The 21,318-nt window shown below is 45.9% G+C and overlaps 2 protein-coding genes across 2 annotated transcripts; both read right to left on the bottom strand.

Annotated features, from left to right (window-relative positions):
- Positions 1 to 4,785: 4,785 nt before the first annotated feature.
- Positions 4,786 to 5,546, bottom strand: LOC123125488 (SKP1-like protein 4). The gene has a single exon (XM_044545969.1). The coding sequence runs from the start codon at positions 5,504 to 5,506 to the stop codon at positions 5,063 to 5,065; it is 444 nt and encodes a 147-aa protein (XP_044401904.1). The 5' UTR covers positions 5,507 to 5,546; the 3' UTR covers positions 4,786 to 5,062.
- Positions 5,547 to 6,707: 1,161 nt separating this feature from the next.
- On the bottom strand, positions 6,708 to 11,104 carry LOC123122684 (protein PNS1). Its single transcript, XM_044543000.1, has 3 exons — positions 10,779 to 11,104; positions 7,956 to 9,170; positions 6,708 to 7,325 (listed from the first exon to the last, which is right to left on the bottom strand). Exons 1-3 carry the CDS (start codon positions 10,887 to 10,889, stop codon positions 7,188 to 7,190), a joined length of 1,464 nt encoding a protein of 487 aa, XP_044398935.1. The 5' UTR covers positions 10,890 to 11,104; the 3' UTR covers positions 6,708 to 7,187.
- Between the last annotated feature and the right edge of the window lie 10,214 nt (positions 11,105 to 21,318).

The following is a 21,318-nucleotide window of genomic DNA, read 5'->3' as shown; positions in this document are numbered from 1 at the left end:
GGTACGACAGAAGCTTCTGCTTGAACCAACGCGTGAAACATGAGTTGTGCTCTTTGAGTATATCTCCGTCCGTCCTCTGTTGGCCTCGGTCATTGTACGTCTTCTTAATAAAGGTTTTGTGCTCTACCACCCAAGGATCGACCACGTCTATGTGTTGTAGCGCGACTAGGTTTGCTCTTTCAAAGTCGGCGAGTCGACCCTCGAAGTCGACATGCATTTCGCGGCGACCCTCACGGTGACCCCATCCAGCGAGCCTGCCGAGGTGCCTGTTGACGGGCAGACCAACGGGGTTCTCGATGCCTAGATAATTCGTGCAGTAGGAGATGCACTCTTCGGTCAGAAAGCCCCTGGCTATGCTTCCCTCTGGACGTGACATGTTGCGAACGTATCCTTTGATGACACCATTCATCCTTTCGAACGGCATCATGCTGTGCAGGAACGTCGGCCCGAGTTGGATGATATCGTCCACGATATGGACCAGCAGATGCACCATAACGTCGAAGAATGCGGGCGGGAAGTACATCTCAAGCTCGCATAGTATCACCACGATCTCTTCCTGTAGCCTTCTGAGTTGCCTCACGCCAACAGACTTCCGAGAGATGACGTCGAAAAAGTTGCATAGGCCAAATAGCGTTTCACGGACGTGCGCGTCCATGATCCCACGGATTGCAACTGGAAGTATCTGCGTCATCAGCACGTGACAGTCGTGAGACTTCATCCCGCTGAACTTCAGCTTCGCTAGGTCTAGGTATCTGCTTATCTTCCCCGCGTAACCGTAAGGAAGTTTTACTCCTACGAGGCAGGTGAAAAACTGCTCGATCTCCTCCTGACTTAGAGTGAAGCACGCGGGAGGGTAGTCATTTCCGGTCTTCTTGGCCTTTTTGCCTTTGCGACGACTTTCCGTGTCCTGCTTCGCCTCATCATCATCATCATCATATATAGCGTGAAGCTCCTGCCTGATGCCCATTGATTTCAAGTCTGCCCTTGCTTTCGGCCCATCTTTGGTCCTCTCTGGCATGTTGAGCAGGGTACCAAGCAGACTCTCGCACACGTTCTTCGTGATATGCATGACATCAAGGCTGTGAGGCACACGGTGGATCTTCCAGTACGGCAAGTCCCAGAAAACAGACCTCGTTTTCCATACCTTCAGCAGCGGCTCTGGCGCCTTTCGCTTCTTTCCCGGCTCTGGCGCCTTTTGCTTCTTTCCCGGCAGTGGGCAGTCTTTCCAATTTTTCAACAGCTCGTCTATTTCCTCGCCGCTCCTCGTACGCGGGCGTCCTCGGGGTTCGGTTTCACCATCGAATAGATCCTTGCGTTTTCTCCACGGGTCATCGTCGCGAAGCCACCTTCGATGTCCCATGAACACGGTTTTCGAAGACCCGGGATCTCTATCTAGCTGGCGATACGTTGTGTCATCCATGCACCTGACGCATCCAGAAAATCCGTGGACCACCTGCCCCGCGACATATCCGTAACCGAGATAGTCGTGCACCGTCGTGAGCAGCGCGGCTCTCATAGGGAAATATTCTTTCTCTGCGGCGTCCCACGTATTGGCTGGCGTTTTCCACAGCGTGTCAAGCTCCTCTTTCAGCAGCCCCAGATACAGATTGATGTCGTTCCCTGGTTGTTTCGGTCCTTCAATTAGCATACTCATGTGAATGTACTTCCTCTTCATGCACAACCAGGGGGAAGGTTGTACATCCACACAAACACAGGCCAGGTGCTATGTGTGCTTCTCTGGCTGCCAAACGGATTGACTCCATCGGTGCTCGCGCCCAGCACGATGTTCCTTGGATCGTTCCCAAATTCTAGGTCTTCGAAGTTCAACGCTTGCCACTGGCTCGCATCCTTAGGGTGACTCAGCATCTTGTCTTTTTTATCTATCTCCGGATCATTTGCGTCATCTTCTCGCTTCTTCTCCTCCCTATCCGCGTGCCAACGCAGGAGCTTTGCTACCTTAGGGTCCGCGAAATACCGCTGCAGACGAGGAGTGATCGGAAAGTACCACACCACTTTTCGAGGAGCTTTCTTCCTCTTCTTGTATCGAGTGACGCCGCACACCGGACATATGGTAGACTCCGCGTGCTCGTCCCGATAAATGATGCAATTGTTCATGCACACATGGTATTTCACGTGCGGTAAATCCAGAGGACACACGATTTTCTTCGCCTCCTCCAAACTGGTCGGGCACTTGTTCCCCTTGGGAAGACGTTCGTGCCAGAATGACATGTTCTCGTCGAAGCATGCGTCGGTCATTTTGTGTTTTACCTTCATCTCCAGAGCCATGAGCATTACTTTCAGGCGGGTATCCTCGGGCCTGCATCCTTCATACAATGGAGTAACCGCGTCTAACTCAAGTTGATCCATCTTGGCTTTCTCTCGGGCGGCAGCTCTTGCGTTATCCGTCTGCTTGAGAAGCAGCTCTTGAATATGAGGGTCCTGCACCCAGCCCATCGATGGTCCAGCGTCGTCTGCTCCGCCGGCATCATCATCTTCATGATCATGCCCGTCGTCTGCTCCGGCATCTTCCTCATCATCATGTCCTGCATCTTCTACATGATGACTGTGTACAGCATCACCGTCGTGATCATCTCCTGGGGATTCTTCGTCTTCTCGCCCGCCCGAGCCGCGGTGGTTGTCTTGCTGCCCTTCCTCATTTCTTGCCCGGCCCCCATGGACGACTTCGTAGTCATCTTCATCACCTTGCCACCGATAGCCATCCATGAAACCACGCAAGAGCAGGTGGTCCCGCACCTGCCCGGATTCCGGGTCCGCAATAAGGCTCTTCAGCTTGCATCTTCGACACGGACATCTTATCTCCGTCTCGTTCTTTTGAAGCATCTCGGCCTTCGCGGACCTCAAAAACCTATTCACGATGCCTTCGGTCATCATGCGGACCATGGTCGCCTGCGGGGTAGAGCAAAACGATATTTTAGAACCAAGAAAAAATTTGGCATGACTTTCCCTAAAAATAGGACCAAAAAGAATGCTTAATGCCAAAATTCTCGCCGAAACGGAAATGAATCAACATTCCGGCAAAATATTGGCAACTATCGCATTTCAAATACCGGTACACCTCCAAACACAAACACATATGCAACACCACAAACATATGCAACACCACGAACATACATAGATCTAGCTAGGCCATAAAAAGTGCATGTGCACATTGTTGTAGGGAGAACAACATAAATATAGCTTCCCCCCTTATTTACCTATCAAAACAAGGTAATTTAACCACTTAAATTGAATGAATCTATGGTGGAAATGAGGTGAAAAAGAGGAGGCACCCGAGACAAGGAGGAGGTGGAGAGAATGAAGTGGGGAGAAAGTGAGTGTGGGTAGGAGAGGCTGTCCAAAATATCTTGTTGCTGCCCACTTACTAATGGCGCACCAACTCTAAATGCGCCATTAGTAATCCAGGTTAGTAATGGCGCACCTTCTGGTGGTGCGCCATTAGTAGTTTTGCAAAAAAAACATACTAATGGCGCACGGTGGAACAGTGCGCCATTAGTAGTTTTGCAAAAAAGGGAATAAAAAATATAATAGAAAAAACAACATTAGTGGCGCACTTTCCGGCAGGTGCGCCATTACTAGTTACAACTAGTAATGGCGCACTGTGTCTGGATGCGCCATTAGTATGTTTGGACAGGCGCACTAGTTAAAAAAAATTGATACTAATGGCGCACCCTGGGCCAAGTGCGCCATTAGTAGTTTCAACTCTAATGGCGTATCAGAAGGTGATGCGCCATTAGTATATAGTAATGGCGCACTGCTTGTCTGGTGCGTCATTAGTGTCAATCCCATCTATAGCCCTTTTTCTAGTAGTAGTGATAGTTTGACCAGATTTGACCAAAATTCAAAAAAACTGAAATAATTATTTCGTAACACTAATATTTCCTGAATAATTAGTTTGACCACAGTTTGACCACAATTTGACCAGATTTGACCAAAATTCAAAAAAACTGAAATAATTATTTAGTAACACTAATACGAATAAGTAGTTTGACCAGATTTAACAAAAATTCAAAAAGAAAACTGAAATTTGAGCATAACTTTTTTTCCTTTTAGAATTTGAGGATTCTAAAAATTTGCAAACATGCCGTAGGCCGTCAAAATCGGATGCGGATTTTCGTGCTGAACATTTTGATATATTATACATTTTTTTCTGACATCGTAGGCAAAAGTTATAGCCGTTTTACATTTTCCCTACACTTTTTGCAAAACATGTCCAAATTTAAGTTTTTAAATTTTCCTAACTAGTATGTGTAGTAACATAACTACATCTGGAAGGATTTTAATTTTTGAAGTTTTTACCATTTTATTTTGCTTTTTACAAAACTGAAAAGGCGATCCAAGGAGGGGGGACCTTTAGTACCGGTTGGTGCCACGAGCCGGTACTAATGGGCATCACACCCTTTAGTCCCGGTTCGTGGCACCAACCGGGACTAAAGGTCCCATTTGAACCGGGACTAATGCCTGTACGGTGCCCTCGCCGCTCGAACCGGGACTAATCCGGGATTAATGCTCTTTTCTGGCCGAACCAAAGCCCTGTTTTCTACTAATGTAGTTGTATGACAGTATGAGGCAGAAAGGCATCGTGACAAGTCGTCTATCCTACTAGAGGATCCGTTGGTCTGTTATATTCATCCTAGCCCACAAGCACAAATCTTCGGCTGCCATTAACGGAAGTGCTAAAGGTTTCATGTGATGCTGACCTTGGTGAACCAAACCTTAAGAATCTGTACATCCCTTTGCTCTAAATAAAAAAGATAGACTGAACTGGTCTAAACATAAGAATAATATATCAAAGGTGACCTTGAATTAGCCAACAATAAGATGTAATTTCTTTTTGCCACAATGGGGTTTTTTGCCGAGCAAAACTTACAAAATTAAGTGTCATTGTGGGTATAAGAGTGTGCATATTTAAGGGCAAAAGACGAGTCTGAGTACCGAAATTAGTAGTAAATCCGCCCGATTACACTAACATGGCGAGAACACAAGGCAAAACATAGTGTGGGTCGATCATCTAATGAACAAACTTTGAACAAGATTTGAACTACTACTCGAAGGCCCAGGCGGTGTAGTCGTTGACGACGTGGAACTTCTTGCGGATCTCCTCTATGGTCTTGCCCCTCATCTGGTCCGCCACCGTCTTGCACGTCAGGTCCATCAGCCCCTCAATTTCGAGGCACTCGGCCGCGTCGATGAGGTCGAAGAGCGTGTCCTGGTCGACCTGGACGAAGGCGTCGTCGAACGCCTTGAGCGGGTCGTCGAAGTTGGGGATGTAGTCGAAGGGGTCGGCGGCGGCGGCCGGGTCGGAGAAGTGCCTGTTGACGTACTCGAGGACGCGGGAGAGGACTCGGCCGGTGACGTCGGGGACCGGGATGGCGTCGCCGGCGGCGCCGCCCTTCTCCAGCGCGTCCTTGATCGTCTTAGACGCGGCGGCGATCGCCTCCTCCATCACCTCGAGCTCCTGGCCGTCGGAGCTGCGCAGGCGGACCATCTCGTCGTCATCTTCGATCTCTCTGGTTTCGGTTCTGCGATCGGCGGCCGCTGCGTATTTATATGCGAGGACAGGGAGACGATCATGCAGGACTTTGGGTCGGACTACTCGGGCCGCCGCCGACTCCAACTCAGGTTGTTGTTTTTTTTTTTTGAGAAACCGACTCAACTCAGGTTGCGCAAATTGTGTTTTGAGGGATCTTTTTTTTTTTTAACAAACTGTACCGAAAAAAAAGAACTTATTTTGTAACTGTCACCCAAAAAATGAGTTGGAATTTCTTTCAAATTAATAACCCAAAACAGCAAATGAAGTAATTGTTGTTCTTAATGCAAAATGCCATGATCTAAAAACAATAAACCCTTACAAGGCAACCCCAAAGAAAATGGAAATTGCAACCGGTTCCTTGGACAAAATAACGTCATCTTCCTCCTGCACACGCAGACACGCTGGTGGTGCGCCATGATCCATGCTCGATGTCTGCACACGCCGGTGGCACGCCATGATTCATGCTTGATGTCCGTGATCCATGCTCGATGTCACGACTGAAACTCTGCATCACCACCGAAGCTAGCAAGACTTTGAGTCCGCGAGCGAAAAGCTATCGAGATATGCCAAAAGACGCTAGTGGCCATTATCGAAAAAATGGATCGTCGCCCTAGAGAAGAGGACGAGGAAGAGGGCTAAGAATGACGAAGACGACTACCACCTTCGTCAACAGGGACCTTGACGCCATGACACACGACGCGCTCACCTAGATTTGAAAGAGTCCATACGGTGCAGACACTACCTCCTAGATCCAACACCAAGAGCAGAGGCCTGACCTGGTCGACCCCCGATCAAACTATTTCGCGTCGAAGGATGATCTAGAGAAACCTATTCGACCGTCAGAGCCGAAGCCACGATAGCCAAAAATCCTAATTGAACAAACCTACTCCCTCCGTTCGGAATTACTTGTCTCGGAAATGGATGTATCTAGAACTAAAATACGTCTAGATACATCCATTTCTACGACAAGTAATTCCGAACGGAGGGAGTAGACCGCTGGATGCACCCGGAATAAGGTCACAGGGTTCCCCTCCCTCCCCACTGCCGCCAGAGCAGAACCCCATGACCCCTCATTATGTGGCAATCGTAATTTGTCGCAACTGATGCAGTTTCAGTTGGACCATGAACAGTCACCTTCACCGTTCAATTCCAGGAATCCTCTTTAAGCTATATGCGTACAGTCTACATTTTTAAAGACAAGAAAAGGGCTGAATTTTGACAGCACAAGCATCGACTGCACCTGTCCATAGGAGGCAGCAATTCACCCAGGAAAGGGAACATCTTCCATTCTGTAAATGTGTTCCATGCACAAGAATTCCTTTACAGGTACAGCTGCACATATATGCACACAGCACGCTACTGTCTCAGATAATCTAATCTCCTTCACTGACCCCAGTATCTGCACAGGTGACTATGCGACATCTCGCTCTACACAAGCAACATTTCTATGTCAGGCGACGCAGCAGCAGAGTCTCTGAATCATATGCACAACACCTTGACTCTGACTGATGTCTTGCTTCTAAGTTTCAGGTATCAGAAAGCTGACTAAATCAATTGAAGAAATCTATGGATCATGAATGTGATCTCAAGAATCTACAGCCCCGCGGGGGATCGCACATGGATGATGAGCAAGAGATCAGTCTGCAGCTAGTGCTTGGAGCTCCCGCAGGTGGTCTGGTATCAGTGTTCCCAGGTGAGGATTCTGGGGGTTCTCTGCATATGCAACATGGTATGCTGCAACGCAAGCCTGCGGCCACGCAATCATCATCCGGCACTGCAACATTGCAACACGGAAGAAAAGGGAATCATAAACCGGAAGCATAGAACAGTCAGTAAGGGACATCTACACTTAATAATTGATGTTGGACTGCTACCCTTTTCGGTGGATAAATAACAGTATCTCCCTCCCTTTTCAGTTTTCAGTGGACAAGGATCTCTCTTCTTTTGGATATAAATATATAAATGGATGCCATTTTCACATAATTCTGATAAAAGAAGCATCTAGAACTACAAAAGTGGAAAGGTGCAATTTCACCAAGGCTATGTAAAGTCAAATCCATATTTTATATATCTCTGTACCAACTAGCTTTTGAGGCTTATGGACGCAACTACCTAAAATGTCAAGTGGCACAGGTATGCAAGCAAAATGTTGGACTAAACAGGTTTATGCTACTTCTTTAAAACAAACATAATACATATTCTATCAGTTTTACTGGTGCAGACAGTGTGGTAGCTTCTTCTTGTCAGCAGAAGATTAAAATAAATTCAACCGGGTTCACTAATAGACGGTATGCTTTTTGTTGTTGCTGTTTGCTAGCAAAAGACCAATGCAGACTTAAGTTGTCACTAACGCTGATAAACATAGGAAAAATAAAAACAGCCGGAGAGGGATTAAGTAGAATACCATGTAATAACCGATGAGAAATGAGTAGAACGATATTGGCAGAGCAAGCTCCTTACGATCCCTATCCATGGCCAGAGCCCATGAACCAGCAACCAATGAGGCCAAGGTGCCTCCCGTGACAGCCGAAAGGAAGCAGAAGGAACCAGTGAGGTCTGAATCAACAAGCTTCGCCATCCCGCGGAGAACGAAAAGGGACCACACATCCCGCGAAGCCACACAGAACGCCTTCCCCCGCGCTCCGACATGGACAAAGCCCCAACGGTTCACCCGTCCCATCAGTTTCTCCGAGACACTCAGGCAGCAGCCCTGGCAGCATGAGAAAAGGAACTCGTCGTTGCCCCCCGACAGGGCGTTAATCGCTCGAGCGAAGCTCCTCACCGCTGCAATCACCGGGACAAGCACAGCCCCCATGCATATGTCACCAAAAGCTGGCCCCGACATCGTGCCACAGAATGCTTCGACGGCACCACCTGGCATGCGGACTCCGTGGGCAAGCGCCGCATGTGCCAGCCTTGCCACGGCCACATAGACGAAGTAACGCAGCACCTGCATTGTCCATGATATGCTGACCAGGAGCGCAGCCACATAGACAATATGGAAATCCATGAAGTGCCCTTCTGCAGCTGAAATGCAACTGATGGCAACTGTCCAGAAGGCCATGTAGCCAAACGCGGCAAGGACAACAAAAAGAACCAGGCAAGAAGCACTGAAGGGCAAATGTGCTCCATTGACAGAGGTGGAAAGTACTGCGGCGGCGTGCTGGAGACGCGGACCAGTGGCCCAACAACTGTACAGAGCCGCTGCAATGGCGATCACAACTATGAGCACTCCGATGCCAAGGGCTTCACCATCACCGACGAGGAGTATGACTACATCGCAGCCAAGTGCGGAAACAGGAGCTGTCCAGAGAGATGTTTTGATGGCTTTTGCAGGATTAGTGACAGCAAGGATAGTCCAAAAGCAGGCAGCGATAATAGATAATATCACAGAAGAGGCGAGCGGAATGAAGTGGGCGAACGGCTTGTAGGTAGGATTCGGGTGGGAAGAAGCCTGAACTCCAAGAAAGATTGTGAGGGCGATGAAAGCAACGAGGTGCGTGATGAACAGAATCTTTGTGAAACTGGCTGTGAAACCACTGCAACAACCACGACTGTCACGGACTGCAATGTTCCCATAGACTGGAGAGTAAATTTGCTCTTCTATTTCAAGTGGCACCTGAAGAAGTAGTGATCGGAACATTAGTGAAGTGGAATCTTAAAACAAAAGCAGCGAAGTCAGTAATGGGATTTTGTATGCGTTTGTTCAAAGCTGTCGCGAGATGGTAAAAAGTTTGCTATCCTTTAAACATTATGAAAACTAATATATGGACCATTAGTAGTTAATTATGTTGGAGCAAACATGGTGCATTAGGAGAAATAAACTCATGCTTATAGTGATGCCTTGCAAATGATTCCCCAAAAGTTATTTCAGAAACCCATATCTCTAACAGATGTCTTAAAATAATCAAGAAGAAAGCTACTGTTATACTCATATCTAGCTTAAAGCAAATGCAGGGACTAATGCAAGTCAGCAGTGAGGATTGATCTTGCCATCTTGTCTGATAATAGCAGATTCACTTATGATGCTAGAACAGAAAAATGTCGTAAGATTGTGATCTTGTCAGAATAAGATGAATGTTTTCACCATCAGTCTATAAGCCAAACGGAAGGGGGAGTTTGTGAAGATAATCCTATATGCAACTGAATATACTCCCTCCGTTCGAAAATAAGTGTCATGGTTTTAGTTCAAATTTGAACTAAAACCACGACACTTACTTCGGAACAGAAGGAGTATTTGACAAATATAAGCAACAACTAGTTCCTCCTAAAATGAAACCGACTTCTAGTAGGTATTTCGGTGCTAATCTTCTCTTAGAAACATGCAACGAGTTATTTCCCTTTTACCCCAACATTAAGCTGCAATACGTGTTTTAAGCTATCCTGTATGCTACAGTTTTATGATAAACTAGCATATGGTAGTACGTTGTTTTTCAGATATCTCATTCTATACAAGCACATAAACTGGTATTGGTAATCACAATAACTGTACCAGAACTTCAAAGGAAATCAGTTTAAGATGCAGATGATAGAGTTTTATATTTCAAATATAATCACAGAAACAGTTGCTATTTCTTCTATTATACTGCATAGTAGCCATACTGAATGTGCATGTCGTCAGAGAATTGAGAATGTCAAAAATATAAAACTATGGATCAATCAAAATTTGTGCAATCCCCAAAACTCTACGGGCAAACTAACGCCAACAAAGTCATGGTTCCACTCAAGTAGGCCGCCAAGCCCCAACCACTTGAGCACTGCGCTGCCTCATTTCGGTATGCACATTTAAAACACCTGGCAATAGGTGCAGTCTTATATACCAACCCCAGTCCACAACCATCCGGATTCGTTCCACCAATTCTACGCATGAGCAGCATCGCAGCACCCAGTTGGAACACACGTACACGGTTCATCCGAATTACAGTATGATTCAGTGGTCCAAGCAGAAGTGGCACAATCAGACCAGCCCCCCGATTCGGCGGGCCTGGTTCGCCAGAGATCCTAATCTACCAGCACTCCTCTCCCTCTGTGGCACGCGAACCAATTCGCGGCGCGGAATCGCCCGATTCCAGCACACGCACGAGAGGGACTCGGAGTTCCCCAGGCAAGCAAGAGCAGCAGGGGGCTATCCCCCGGTCGCGGTCAAAGGCAGGCACGCCGAGCGCGAGGGGCAGGCCGATGGGGAGAGCGGAAGAGAGAGGAGAGGGATGAGGCGGGCGCTGGTCACCTGGTAAGGGCTGGCCGTCGGCGTGCGCGCCGCGCTGCCGGGCCCGGGGGTAATGCCGCCGCCGGCCGCCGTGATTTCCCCGACGCCGGTTCCTCCCTGCCTCGCCGCCATCGCCTACGCCTAGCCGGACCGCCCGCCGTGCCCGTCTCTCTCTCTCTCTCTCTCTCTAATCCGCCGTGAGTGGCTTTGGTCCGGTAGTAGTAGTGATAATCATGCGCTTCGGCTTTGGGCTTGGCTTTGCTCTCGCTTTCGCCAGCGGCCGCGCTTTTCCGCTTGCTTCGCCCGCTCTGCTTGGACGGGGAAGAAGTGGTTCCACTACCATCCTTTTTTTTCTACTTTGAGAGTGGGGGAGGGAGGGAGGCGTGGCGTGTGGAGTGGGGTGCGTGGGTTACCGGAGAATGCAGGTGGTTTGGGTCTCTGACGCGGTGGGGTCACTGGGGTTTTGTGCTCTTCCGTCGCGCCCGTGCGCCGTACGGGGGACGAGGCGAGCGATGACTTTGGAGGGATACGGGTCGTCGTCGGGTTTACACGTCATCATGAGGACGGGCCGTTTGTTGCATGGGAGCTATCTCCCGCCATTCGTGTGACTTAACCCCGTCACGTTCCGATGCTACTGAGCCTGTCCAGCACTGTAGTTTCTTTTCATGGATCCGCCCGAGTTTTTCTTCTGTTTTTTTTTTCTCTTTTCCAGGTTTAACTGTTTGCACCGGTTTTCTTTGGGTTTTAATCTTTTTATTTATTCCTTCTTTGGGGTTCTTCACTTCTCCTTGTTTATTTCTTCAGTTTTTACTGATTTTTTTTCTTGTTCTTTATTTCTTGAACACATGTATTTTTTAATACAGGCTATATAATTTTCTTACTCATCAGTAATATTTTGTATATATATTTAACATTTCTCAAACGTATGATTAATATTTTCTAAACTAATATTTACATTTAGATTATATATTTCGTACACATGATTGATGCTTATCTAAATATACATATTTTAATTTTTTTAATGTGTGCTAGTCTGTTTTCAAATATATGTTCAAATCTTATTTTTGAATGATATGAAGCATTTTTTTAACTATGCAATCATTTTTATATAGTACAATAAATTAAAAACAATTCAAAACATATATTCTTCAAATGTAACGTACATTTTTTGAATGGTATGAAACATTTTAAAATTTAAATATATAGTTTTTTACATTGTATAGCATTTTTTTTAATATCCGAACATATTTTTAAATGTCAAATATTTTTTTTAAAAGTTACAAACATTTTGTAAATGTTGAGCGAACATTTTTTACACTGCATGATCAGTTTTTAAGTGTGCGATGAACACTTATGAAATGTTAACTAAATTAATTTTAAAATATACTCCCTTCATCCGAAAAAGCTGTCCCAAGCTTGTCCCTCAAATAAATGTATCTAGTACTAAGTTAGTGCTAGATATATCCATTTAAGGGACAATTTTTTTCGGACGGAGGGAATATGTATTTAGAATATATATTTTTAATAAAAGAATATATGTGTGTGATGTCAGCATGACGAGCCCCCACATGGTTACTGGGCCGACCCTCTACCAGCTCCCCTGTAGGGAAGCAGAACTACTGTCTCGCATAAAGCGAGGCATAGTTGCGCCTGTGTTGGGGTGTTTGGGCACGGGCAGAGGTGCACTGGGGCCCAACCAGGTCATGCCCGTACACACACAACACTACGAAGCAGGCAACAATCCAAGTTTAGGGCCATGTTCAGCAAAATGGGCCACCAATCTTCATGTTGGTAGCTGGTAGCTCTGCAATTGCGAGTTTGAGAGTACTTGCACACGCAATGCCCGTCTAGACTAACAAAAAACAGGTTGCAAACTCGATAGTAAACTAAAGAAGACATAATACATGTCTCGGTATCATGTTCTCAAATGATGGTCCAATAACTGTCATAAAGCCAATATTGAAGAGACTTTGAACGTACTTGCAAACTATCCCATAATGAATGTTTTACTCTAATATGAAAATACATGTGTAAAGCAATCTGTGAGGAAGGGTTAATCTTCTTTTGTCTAGTAGATTATAAATATATGGACAGAGGCACATTGAGAAAAAGATTCACAAGACTTCAGAGTTTCATATGTATGTTTAGAACATTGAAAAAGTAGACCTATGCAGGAAGCCTGGACTGCACATACTATAGATATCATCAGAGAATAGAGAATGTGCATATCATCCTGACGAAGCTCCATCAGGTGGCCACCGATGTCTTCCTAAAGGTGGTTTCTTTTTCCACATCTGGTGGTTGACTTTGGTGGGAGATGCAAAGTATGACGATGGCTTGACGCGGATGGATGGTTGTGCAGCGACAGCGGTCGCACATCACATGTAGTTGCTGGATCACGGTAAAGTGGTGGCAACAAAACATAAGAGACTTCGATGCGCGCTACTCGAACACCTGCTCTCGAGCTCCAGGGTGAAAGTCTAGGTCTGACATGTGTTGGTTATTTTCACGTCGTTACCTTGTTGAAGGCGGTGCTCGAATATGCTCAGACTGATTCTTCAGGTCAAATCTAGATTCTGGCTTTGCGTGGTTGGTCCGGTGACGACGAACATGTATGACTTTACTCTTTGTCGGTGCGATCCTGTGTGTGTGTGTGTGCATCCTAGTTATGTCCATATGATTGTATCTCTTGATGCTACATTATGGTCAATAAAAAGTGTCCTTTATTTGAAAAAAATGTGCTGTTTGCAAGGCAATATTCTCCTCCGAAAACAGCTTTGTTGGTACTTTTTTCTTATGGCATTATTTCATTTTGTATGGAGGCAGTTGTGTTTAGACTTTTGGTTAGTGCAGATTGATATAAACGGGTGGATGGTGGTGAGGCATGAGATATCTTTTGCAGATACGGACTACTTTGTCTTCCACAGCCGTGTTGTGCTGCTGCTAACTATAGCTAACTAACCAGACATGGACTTGTTCCTTTCCATCATGCATGTCTCTCTTTTGAATTTTCTTTCTGATTAATTAATGATATTTGCTACCCTCCACCTTTGTTGTGTATTTTTAGTGGGAAGTATTGATCCAAATTAATAATAAGCCATGTTGCCAGTGTCTTCTAATCTGCATGAGTTGACTGGTTATCCACCTCTCATCTCATGTGTTAATGTCATGATAGTAGATCACTACTTCAAAGTACAAACGCTTTCTCACAACGGCTGGACCGCAGATTGGCTGAAATGTAATTGTCCCTCTTTTTCCAAGAAACCTCGTGGTTTCGCTCCTTCTAGATATTCCAGAATAGGCACCGCTCGCCCAGTACCCTTTATCTCATCTCATGCGTTCAACGTCTACAAATTTCTCCTTTCACCACACCACAAGGGCGGGGCGGATCCACATAGGTTGACTGCTCCATTTATTTTTCTTCCACATGGTTTTCACTGCTTTCGAACATTTGGAATTCTCTGCTCGCCCGTGTATACACAAACAAATTGGACCAGTTCATTCTCCATGGAGAAATGAAAAAGAAAATGTATACCTATCAATAATTTTAGACAGATTGACATGCTAGAAGCCTAGCTGACGGCGTGCACGAAAATGTAGAAAAAAACAATGGCTTTTTCCATGTAGTGCATAAGAGAAATGGTTAGGCCATTTCTGCCGTTTCTCTCGTTGACGGCGATGGTAGGCGGCAGTCCAGCGGGAACACATAATCCTTGACCGGATATTGCAGTGACGACGACCGCCCCAGCTACCTACCTACCAAAATATCGCAGCAGAAAAGAAAGAAAGGCACTTGGACACGTCACCCGCCTACCTACCGCTTGTGTGTGTGTGTGTGTGCGCGTGCGTGTGTGTGTTTTGGTTTGGCAAGGCTTGAATGCTAATCTCAGTTCCAATTATACGATTTCACAAAAATGTCCAATTATCAATCATAGAGCAAGGAGATGTTAGGTTGGACGAAAAGCTCGTTGCTCGTGAGCTTAACGAATGCTCAAAAGCTCGCGTTGTTATGGCTCATGCTCATTAGTAAATGAATTGAACCGAACAACAATTTTAGCTCATTAAGACTAACGAGCGAGCCTACGAATTTCATGAGCAGCATGTTTGACTTGTTATTATTTTTGGGGTGCGGCTGCTGAACCCATTATTATTAACAATTATCAAGGCTTGGTAGTAGCCCACTGGTCATGCGCTACTATTTTAAAAGTTTAAATTGTGCAAAGGTTTTTGCAGTTCTACATGTTAAAATTACGGAAGTATTGTGCAGCCGAAACTCACTGCAGATCAATGGACGATGCTCCATCAAGCGGATGTGCTTCATTTTATCCCATGCATGTATGGTTGGATCGATAGGATCGTCTATAAATTGGCTGAGCACCGTCGTGTGTAGCCGCGCTCTTAAAATTATGAATGTGCAATACGATACTTTTATGATGTTTACAATTATAATGAGTACTCACAAGCACTCATGAGCTTAACAACTATTAAACGAACCGAGTCAATCACAAGTTTTAGCTTGTTATCATCAGTGAGCTTAATGAGCCATGCCTCAATGAGCCGATGAACTGGTTAATCTAGCCCTAGATGGTGTCTTCCTTCCGGATGAATTTCAAAAACAAAATGAATGTGGAAGTACAACCTGGAATCTAACATGCATTGCAAATTCCCCACAAGGGAGGCAGTGGTGGACCTCGGATCAAATTATTGGGGGTGCCAAACATCAATACATAGGTAAAAGTTTTAGTGAAATTACACAGAAGTATTATGATTGTGCCTAAGCGTCATAGTAAATCCAACGAATAGTCCAAAATTAAGGTTAATATACATATATAAACTACTTTTTTTGTTTTCTAGATCCGCCCATGAAGGGAGGAATCAATTATCTCCACATACACAACTTATTCAGCGTCCTTCTCAATGGATTTGTCCACAAAACACTCAAGAGGACCACAAAGGAGAAATGGACCAGAGCTAGAAGCACATCATCGATCACGAAGCAACCAACCAGCCGGATGTTTCTCGCAATAGAACAAATCATTGATAAAAGGGAGAGGGAAGGGGATAAATCAAGAAGCATCTCACATTGATTGGTCACTAGCATGCCCTCCGGCCTCACATCCCAACTAACATAAACCCTGGTGTCAGTGTCATGTAAGCTACATAGCCAATCGATCGATTGGTTGGTTACCTCCTGCAGTCTCTGTTGGAAATATGCCCTAGAGACAATAATAAAGTGGTTATTATCATATTTCCTTGTTCATGATAAAGGTTTATTACTCATGCTAGAATTTTATTGATTGAAAACTTAAATACATGTATGAATACGTAAGCAAATACTAAGTCCCTAGTATGCCTCTACTTGACTAGCTCGTTCATCAAAAGATGGTTAAGGTTTCCTAATCATAGACATGGGTTGTCATTTGATAACGGGATCACATCATTAGGAGAATGATGTGATGGACAAGACCCATCCATTAATTAGCTTAGCATATGATGGTTCAGTTTATTGCTGCTGCTTTCTTAATGTCAAATACACATTCCTTCGACCATGAGATCATGCAACTCCCGGATATCGGAGGAATACTTTGTGTGCTATCAAACTTCACAACGTAACTGGGTGATCATAAAGATGCTCTACAGGTATCTCCGAAGGTGTCTGTTGAGTTGGGATGGATCGAGATTGGGATTTGTCACTCCGTGTATCAGAGAGGTATCTCTGGGCCCTCTCAGTAATACAGCATCACAAGAAGCTTGCATGCAAAGTGACTAAGGAGTTAGTTACGAGATGATGTATTATTACGGAATGAGTAAAGAGACTTGCCGGTAACGAGATTGAACTAGGTATGAAGATACCGACGATCGAATCTCGGGCAAGTAACATACTGACAGACAAAGGAAATTACGTATGTTGTCATAAAGGTTCGACCGATAAAGATCTTCATAGAATATGGTGTTGGAAATATGCCCTAGAGGCAATAATAAATGGTTATTATTATATTTCTTTGTTCATGATAATCGTCTATTGTTCATGCTATAATTGTATTGTCCGGAAATCGTAATACATGTGTGAATGCATAGACCACAACATGTCCCTAGTAAGCCTCTAGTTGACTAGCTCGTTGATCAACAGATAGTCATGGTTTCCTGACTATGGACATTGGATGTCGTTGATAACGGGATCACATCATTAGGAGAATGATGTGATGGACAAGACCCAATCCTAAGCATAGCATAAAAGATCGTGTAGTTTCGTTTGCTAGAGCTTTTCCAATGTCAAGTATCTTTTCCTTAGACCATGAGATCGTGCAACTCCCGGATACCGTAGGAGTGCTTTGGGTGTGCCAAACGTCACAACGTAACTGGGTGACTATAAAGGTGCACTACGGGTATCTCCGAAAGTGTCTGTTGGGTTGGCACGGATCGAGACTGGGATTTGTCACTCCGTGTGACGGAGAGGTATCTCTGGGCCCACTCGGTAATGCATCATCATAATGAGCTCAATGTGACTAAGGCGTTAGTCACGGGATCATGCATTGCGGTACGAGTAAAGAGACTTGCCGGTAACGAGATTGAACAAGGTATTGGGATACCGACGATCGAATCTCGGGCAAGTAACATACCGATTGACAAAGGGAATTGCATACGGGATTGATTGAATCCTCGACACCGTGGTTCATCCGATGAGATCATCGTGGAACATGTGGGAGCCAACATGGGTATCCAGATCCCGCTGTTGGTTATTGACCGGAGAGGCGTCTCGGTCATGTCTGCATGTCTCCCGAACCCGTAGGGTCTACACACTTAAGGTTCGGTGACGCTAGGGTTGTAGAGATATGTGTATGCGGAAACCCGAAAGTTGTTCGGAGTCCCGGATGAGATCCCGGACGTCGCGAGAGGTTCCGGAATGGTCCGGAGGTGAAGAATTATATATAGGAAGTCAAGTTTCGGCCACCGGGAAAGTTTCGGGGGTTACCGGTATTGTACCGGGACCACCGGAAGGGTCCCGGGGGTCCACCGGGTGGGGCCACCTATCCCGGAGGGCCCCGTGGGCTGAAGTGGGAAGGGAACCAGCCCCTAGTGGGCTGGGCGCCCCCCCATGGGCCTCCCCCCATGCGCCTAGGGTTGGGAACCCTAGGGTGGGGGGGCTTCCCACTTGCCTTGGGGGGCAAGGCACCCCTTCCCCCCTTTGGCCGCCGCCCCCCCTTGAGATCCCATCTCCAGGGCCGGCGCCCCCCCAGGGGGCCTATATAAAGGGGGGGAGGGAGGGCAGCAACACACAGCCTTGGGCGCCTCCCTCCTCCCCTGCAACACCTCTCTCTCTCTCGCAGAAGCTCGGCGAAGCCCTGCCGGAGACCCGCTACATCCACCACCACGCCGTCGTGCTGCTGGATCTCCATCAACCTCTCCTTCCCCCTTGCTGGATCAAGAAGGAGGAGACGTCGCTGCACCGTACGTGTGTTGAACGCGGAGGTGCCGTCCGTTCGGCACTCGGTCATCGGTGATTTGGATCACGGCGAGTACGACTCCGTCATCCACGTTCATTGGAACGCTTCCGCTCGCGATCTACAAGGGTATGTAGATGCACTCCTTTCCCCTCGTTGCTAGTATACTCCATAGATGCATCTTGGTGAGCGTAGGAAAATTTTAAATTATGCTACGATTCCCAACAGTGGCATCATGAGCCAGGCCTATGCGTAGTTACTATGCACGAGTAGAACACAAAGAAGTTGTGGGCGTTGATGTTTGCCAATTCTTCTTGCCGCTACTAGTCGTTTCTTGTTTCGGCGGCATTGTAGGATGAAGCGGCCCGGACCGACCTTACACGTACGCTTACGTGAGACAGGTTCCACCGACTGACATGCACTAGTTGCATAAGGTGGCTAGCGGGTGTCTGTCTCTCCTACTTTAGTCGGAACGGATTCGATGAAAAGGGTCCTTATGAAGGGTAAATAGAAATTGGCAAATCACGTTGTGGTCATACGTAGGTAAGAAAACGTTCTTGCTAGAAACCTACAAACCACGTAAAAACTTGCAACAACAATTAGAGGACGTCTAACTTGTTTTTGCAGCAAGTGCTATGTGATGTGATATGGCCAGAAGATGTGATGAATGATATATGTGATGTATGAGATTGATCATATTCTTGTAATAGGAATCACGACTTGCATGTCGATGAGTATGACAACCGGCAGGAGCCATAGGAGTTGTCTTTATTATTTTGCATGACCTGCGTGTCATTGAATAACGCCATGTAAATTACTTTACTTTGTTGCTAAACGCGTTAGCCATAGAAGTAGAAGTAATCGTTGGCGTGACGACTTCATGAAGACACAATGATGGAGATCATGATGATGGAGATCATGGTGTCATGCCGGTGACGAAGATGATCATGGTGCCCCGAAGATGGAGATCAAAGGAGCATAATGATATTGGCCATATCATGTCACTATTTGATTGCATGTGATGTTTATCATGTTTTTGCATCTTATTTGCTTAGAACGACGGTAGTAAGTAAGATGATCCCTTATAATAATTTCAAGAAAGTGTTCACCCTAACTGTGCACCGTTGCGAAGGTTCGTTGTTTCGAAGCACCACGTGATGATCGGGTGTGATAGATTCTAACGTTCGAATACAACGGGTGTTGACGAGCCTAGCATGTACAGACATGGCCTCGGAACACACGCAATACACTTAGGTTGACTTGACGAGCCTAGCATGTACAGACATGGCCTCGGAACACGGAGGACCGAAAGGTCGAGCATGAGTCGTATAGAAGATACGATCAACATGGAGATGTTCACCGATCTTGACTAGTCCGTCTCACGTGATGATCGGACACGGCCTAGTTAAACTCGGATCATGTTTCACTTAGATGACTAGAGGGATGTCTATCTGAGTGGGAGTTCATTAAATAATTTGATTAGATGAACTTAATTATCATGAACTTAGTCTAAAATCTTTACACTATGTATTGTAGATCAAATGGCCAACGTTGTCCTCAATTTCAACGCGTTCCTAGAGAAAACCAAGCTGAAAGATGATGGCAGCAACTATACGGACTGGGTCCGGAACCTGAGGATCATCCTCATAGTAGCCAAGAAAGATTATGTCTTAGAAGCACCGCTAGGTGAAGCACCAATCCCACAAAACCAAGACGTTATGAACGCTTGGCAGCAGCGTGCTGATGATTACTCCCTCGTTCAGTGCGGCATGCTTTACAGCCTAGAACCGGGTCTCCAAAAGCGTTTTGAGAAACATGGAGCATATGAGATGTTCGAGGAGCTGAAATTGGTTTTCCAAGCTCATGCCCGGGTCGAGAGATATGATGTCTCCGACAAGTTCTTCAGCTGTAAAATGGAGGAGAATAGTTCTGTTAGTGAGCACATACTCAGAATGTCTGGGTTGCACAACCGCTTGACTCAGCTGGGAGTTAATCTCCCGGATGACGCGGTCATTGACAGAATCCTTCAGTCGCTTCCACCAAGCTTCAAGAGCTTTGTGATGAACTACAATATGCAGGGGATGGAAAAGACCATTCCTGAGGTATATTCAATGCTGAAATCAGCTGAGGTAGAGATCAGAAAAGAACATCAAGTGTTGATGGTGAATAAAACCACTAAGTTCAAGAAGGGCAAGGGTAAGAAGAACTTCAAGAAGGACGGCAAGGGAGTTGCCGCGCCCGGTAAACCAGTTACTGGGAAGAAGTCAAAGAATGGACCCAAGCCCGAGACTGAGTGCTTTTATTGCAAGGGAAGTGGTCACTGGAAGCGGAACTGCCCCAAATACTTAGCGGACAAGAAGAAGGCCGGCAACACCAAAGGTATATGTGATATACATGTAATTGATGTGTACCTTACCAGTACTCGTAGTAGCTCCTGGGTATTTGATACCGGTGCGGTTGCTCATATTTGTAACTCAAAACAGGAACTACGGAATAAACGGAGACTGGCGAAGGACGAGGTGACGATGCGCGTCGGGAATGGTTCCAAGGTCGATGTGATCGCCGTCGGCACGCTACCTCTGCATCTACCCACGGGATTAGTTTTAAACCTCAATAATTGTTATTTAGTGCCAGCTTTGAGCATGAACATTGTATCTGGATCTCGTTTAATTCGAGATGGCTACTCATTTAAATCCGAGAATAATGGTTGTTCTATTTATTTGAGAGATATGTTTTATGGTCATGCCCCGCTGGTCAATGGTTTATTTTTGATGAATCTCGAACGTGATGTTACACATGTTCATAGTGTGAATACCAAAAGATGTAAAGTTGATAACGATAGTCCCACATACTTGTGGCACTGCCGCCTTGGTCACATTGGTGTCAAGCGCATGAAGAAGCTCCATGCAGATGGACTTTTGGAGTCTCTTGATTACGAATCATTTGACACGTGCGAACCATGCCTCATGGGTAAGATGACCAAGACTCCGTTCTCCGGAACAATGGAGCGAGCAACCAACTTATTGGAAATCATACATACCGATGTGTGCGGTCCAATGAGTGTTGAGGCTCGCGGAGGATATCGTTATGTTCTCACTCTCACTGATGATTTAAGTAGA

The sequence above is a fragment of the Triticum aestivum genome, chromosome 5D (genome assembly GCF_018294505.1).
Source record: "Triticum aestivum cultivar Chinese Spring chromosome 5D, IWGSC CS RefSeq v2.1, whole genome shotgun sequence".
Taxonomy (NCBI): Eukaryota; Viridiplantae; Streptophyta; class Magnoliopsida; order Poales; family Poaceae; genus Triticum; species Triticum aestivum.
The sequence above is the reverse complement of the archived record's forward strand: the minus strand, read 5'-3'. Positions and strand labels throughout refer to the sequence as shown.

What these genes read in the sequence shown, in the direction of transcription:
- LOC123125488 (XM_044545969.1), bottom strand. Translation starts at nt 5,506, where the DNA reads ATGGTCCGCCTGCGCAGCTCCGACGGCCAGGAGCTCGAGGTGATGGAG.
- LOC123122684 (XM_044543000.1), bottom strand. Translation starts at nt 10,889, where the DNA reads ATGGCGGCGAGGCAGGGAGGAACCGGCGTCGGGGAAATCACGGCGGCC. An exon ending in CGACGGCCAGCCCTTACCAG is followed by an intron (nt 9,171 to 10,778) that starts GTGACCAGCGCC and finishes CTACTTCTTCAG; the next exon opens with GTGCCACTTGAAATAGAAGA. An exon ending in TTCTCATCGGTTATTACATG is followed by an intron (nt 7,326 to 7,955) that starts GTATTCTACTTA and finishes GCAATGTTGCAG; the next exon opens with TGCCGGATGATGATTGCGTG.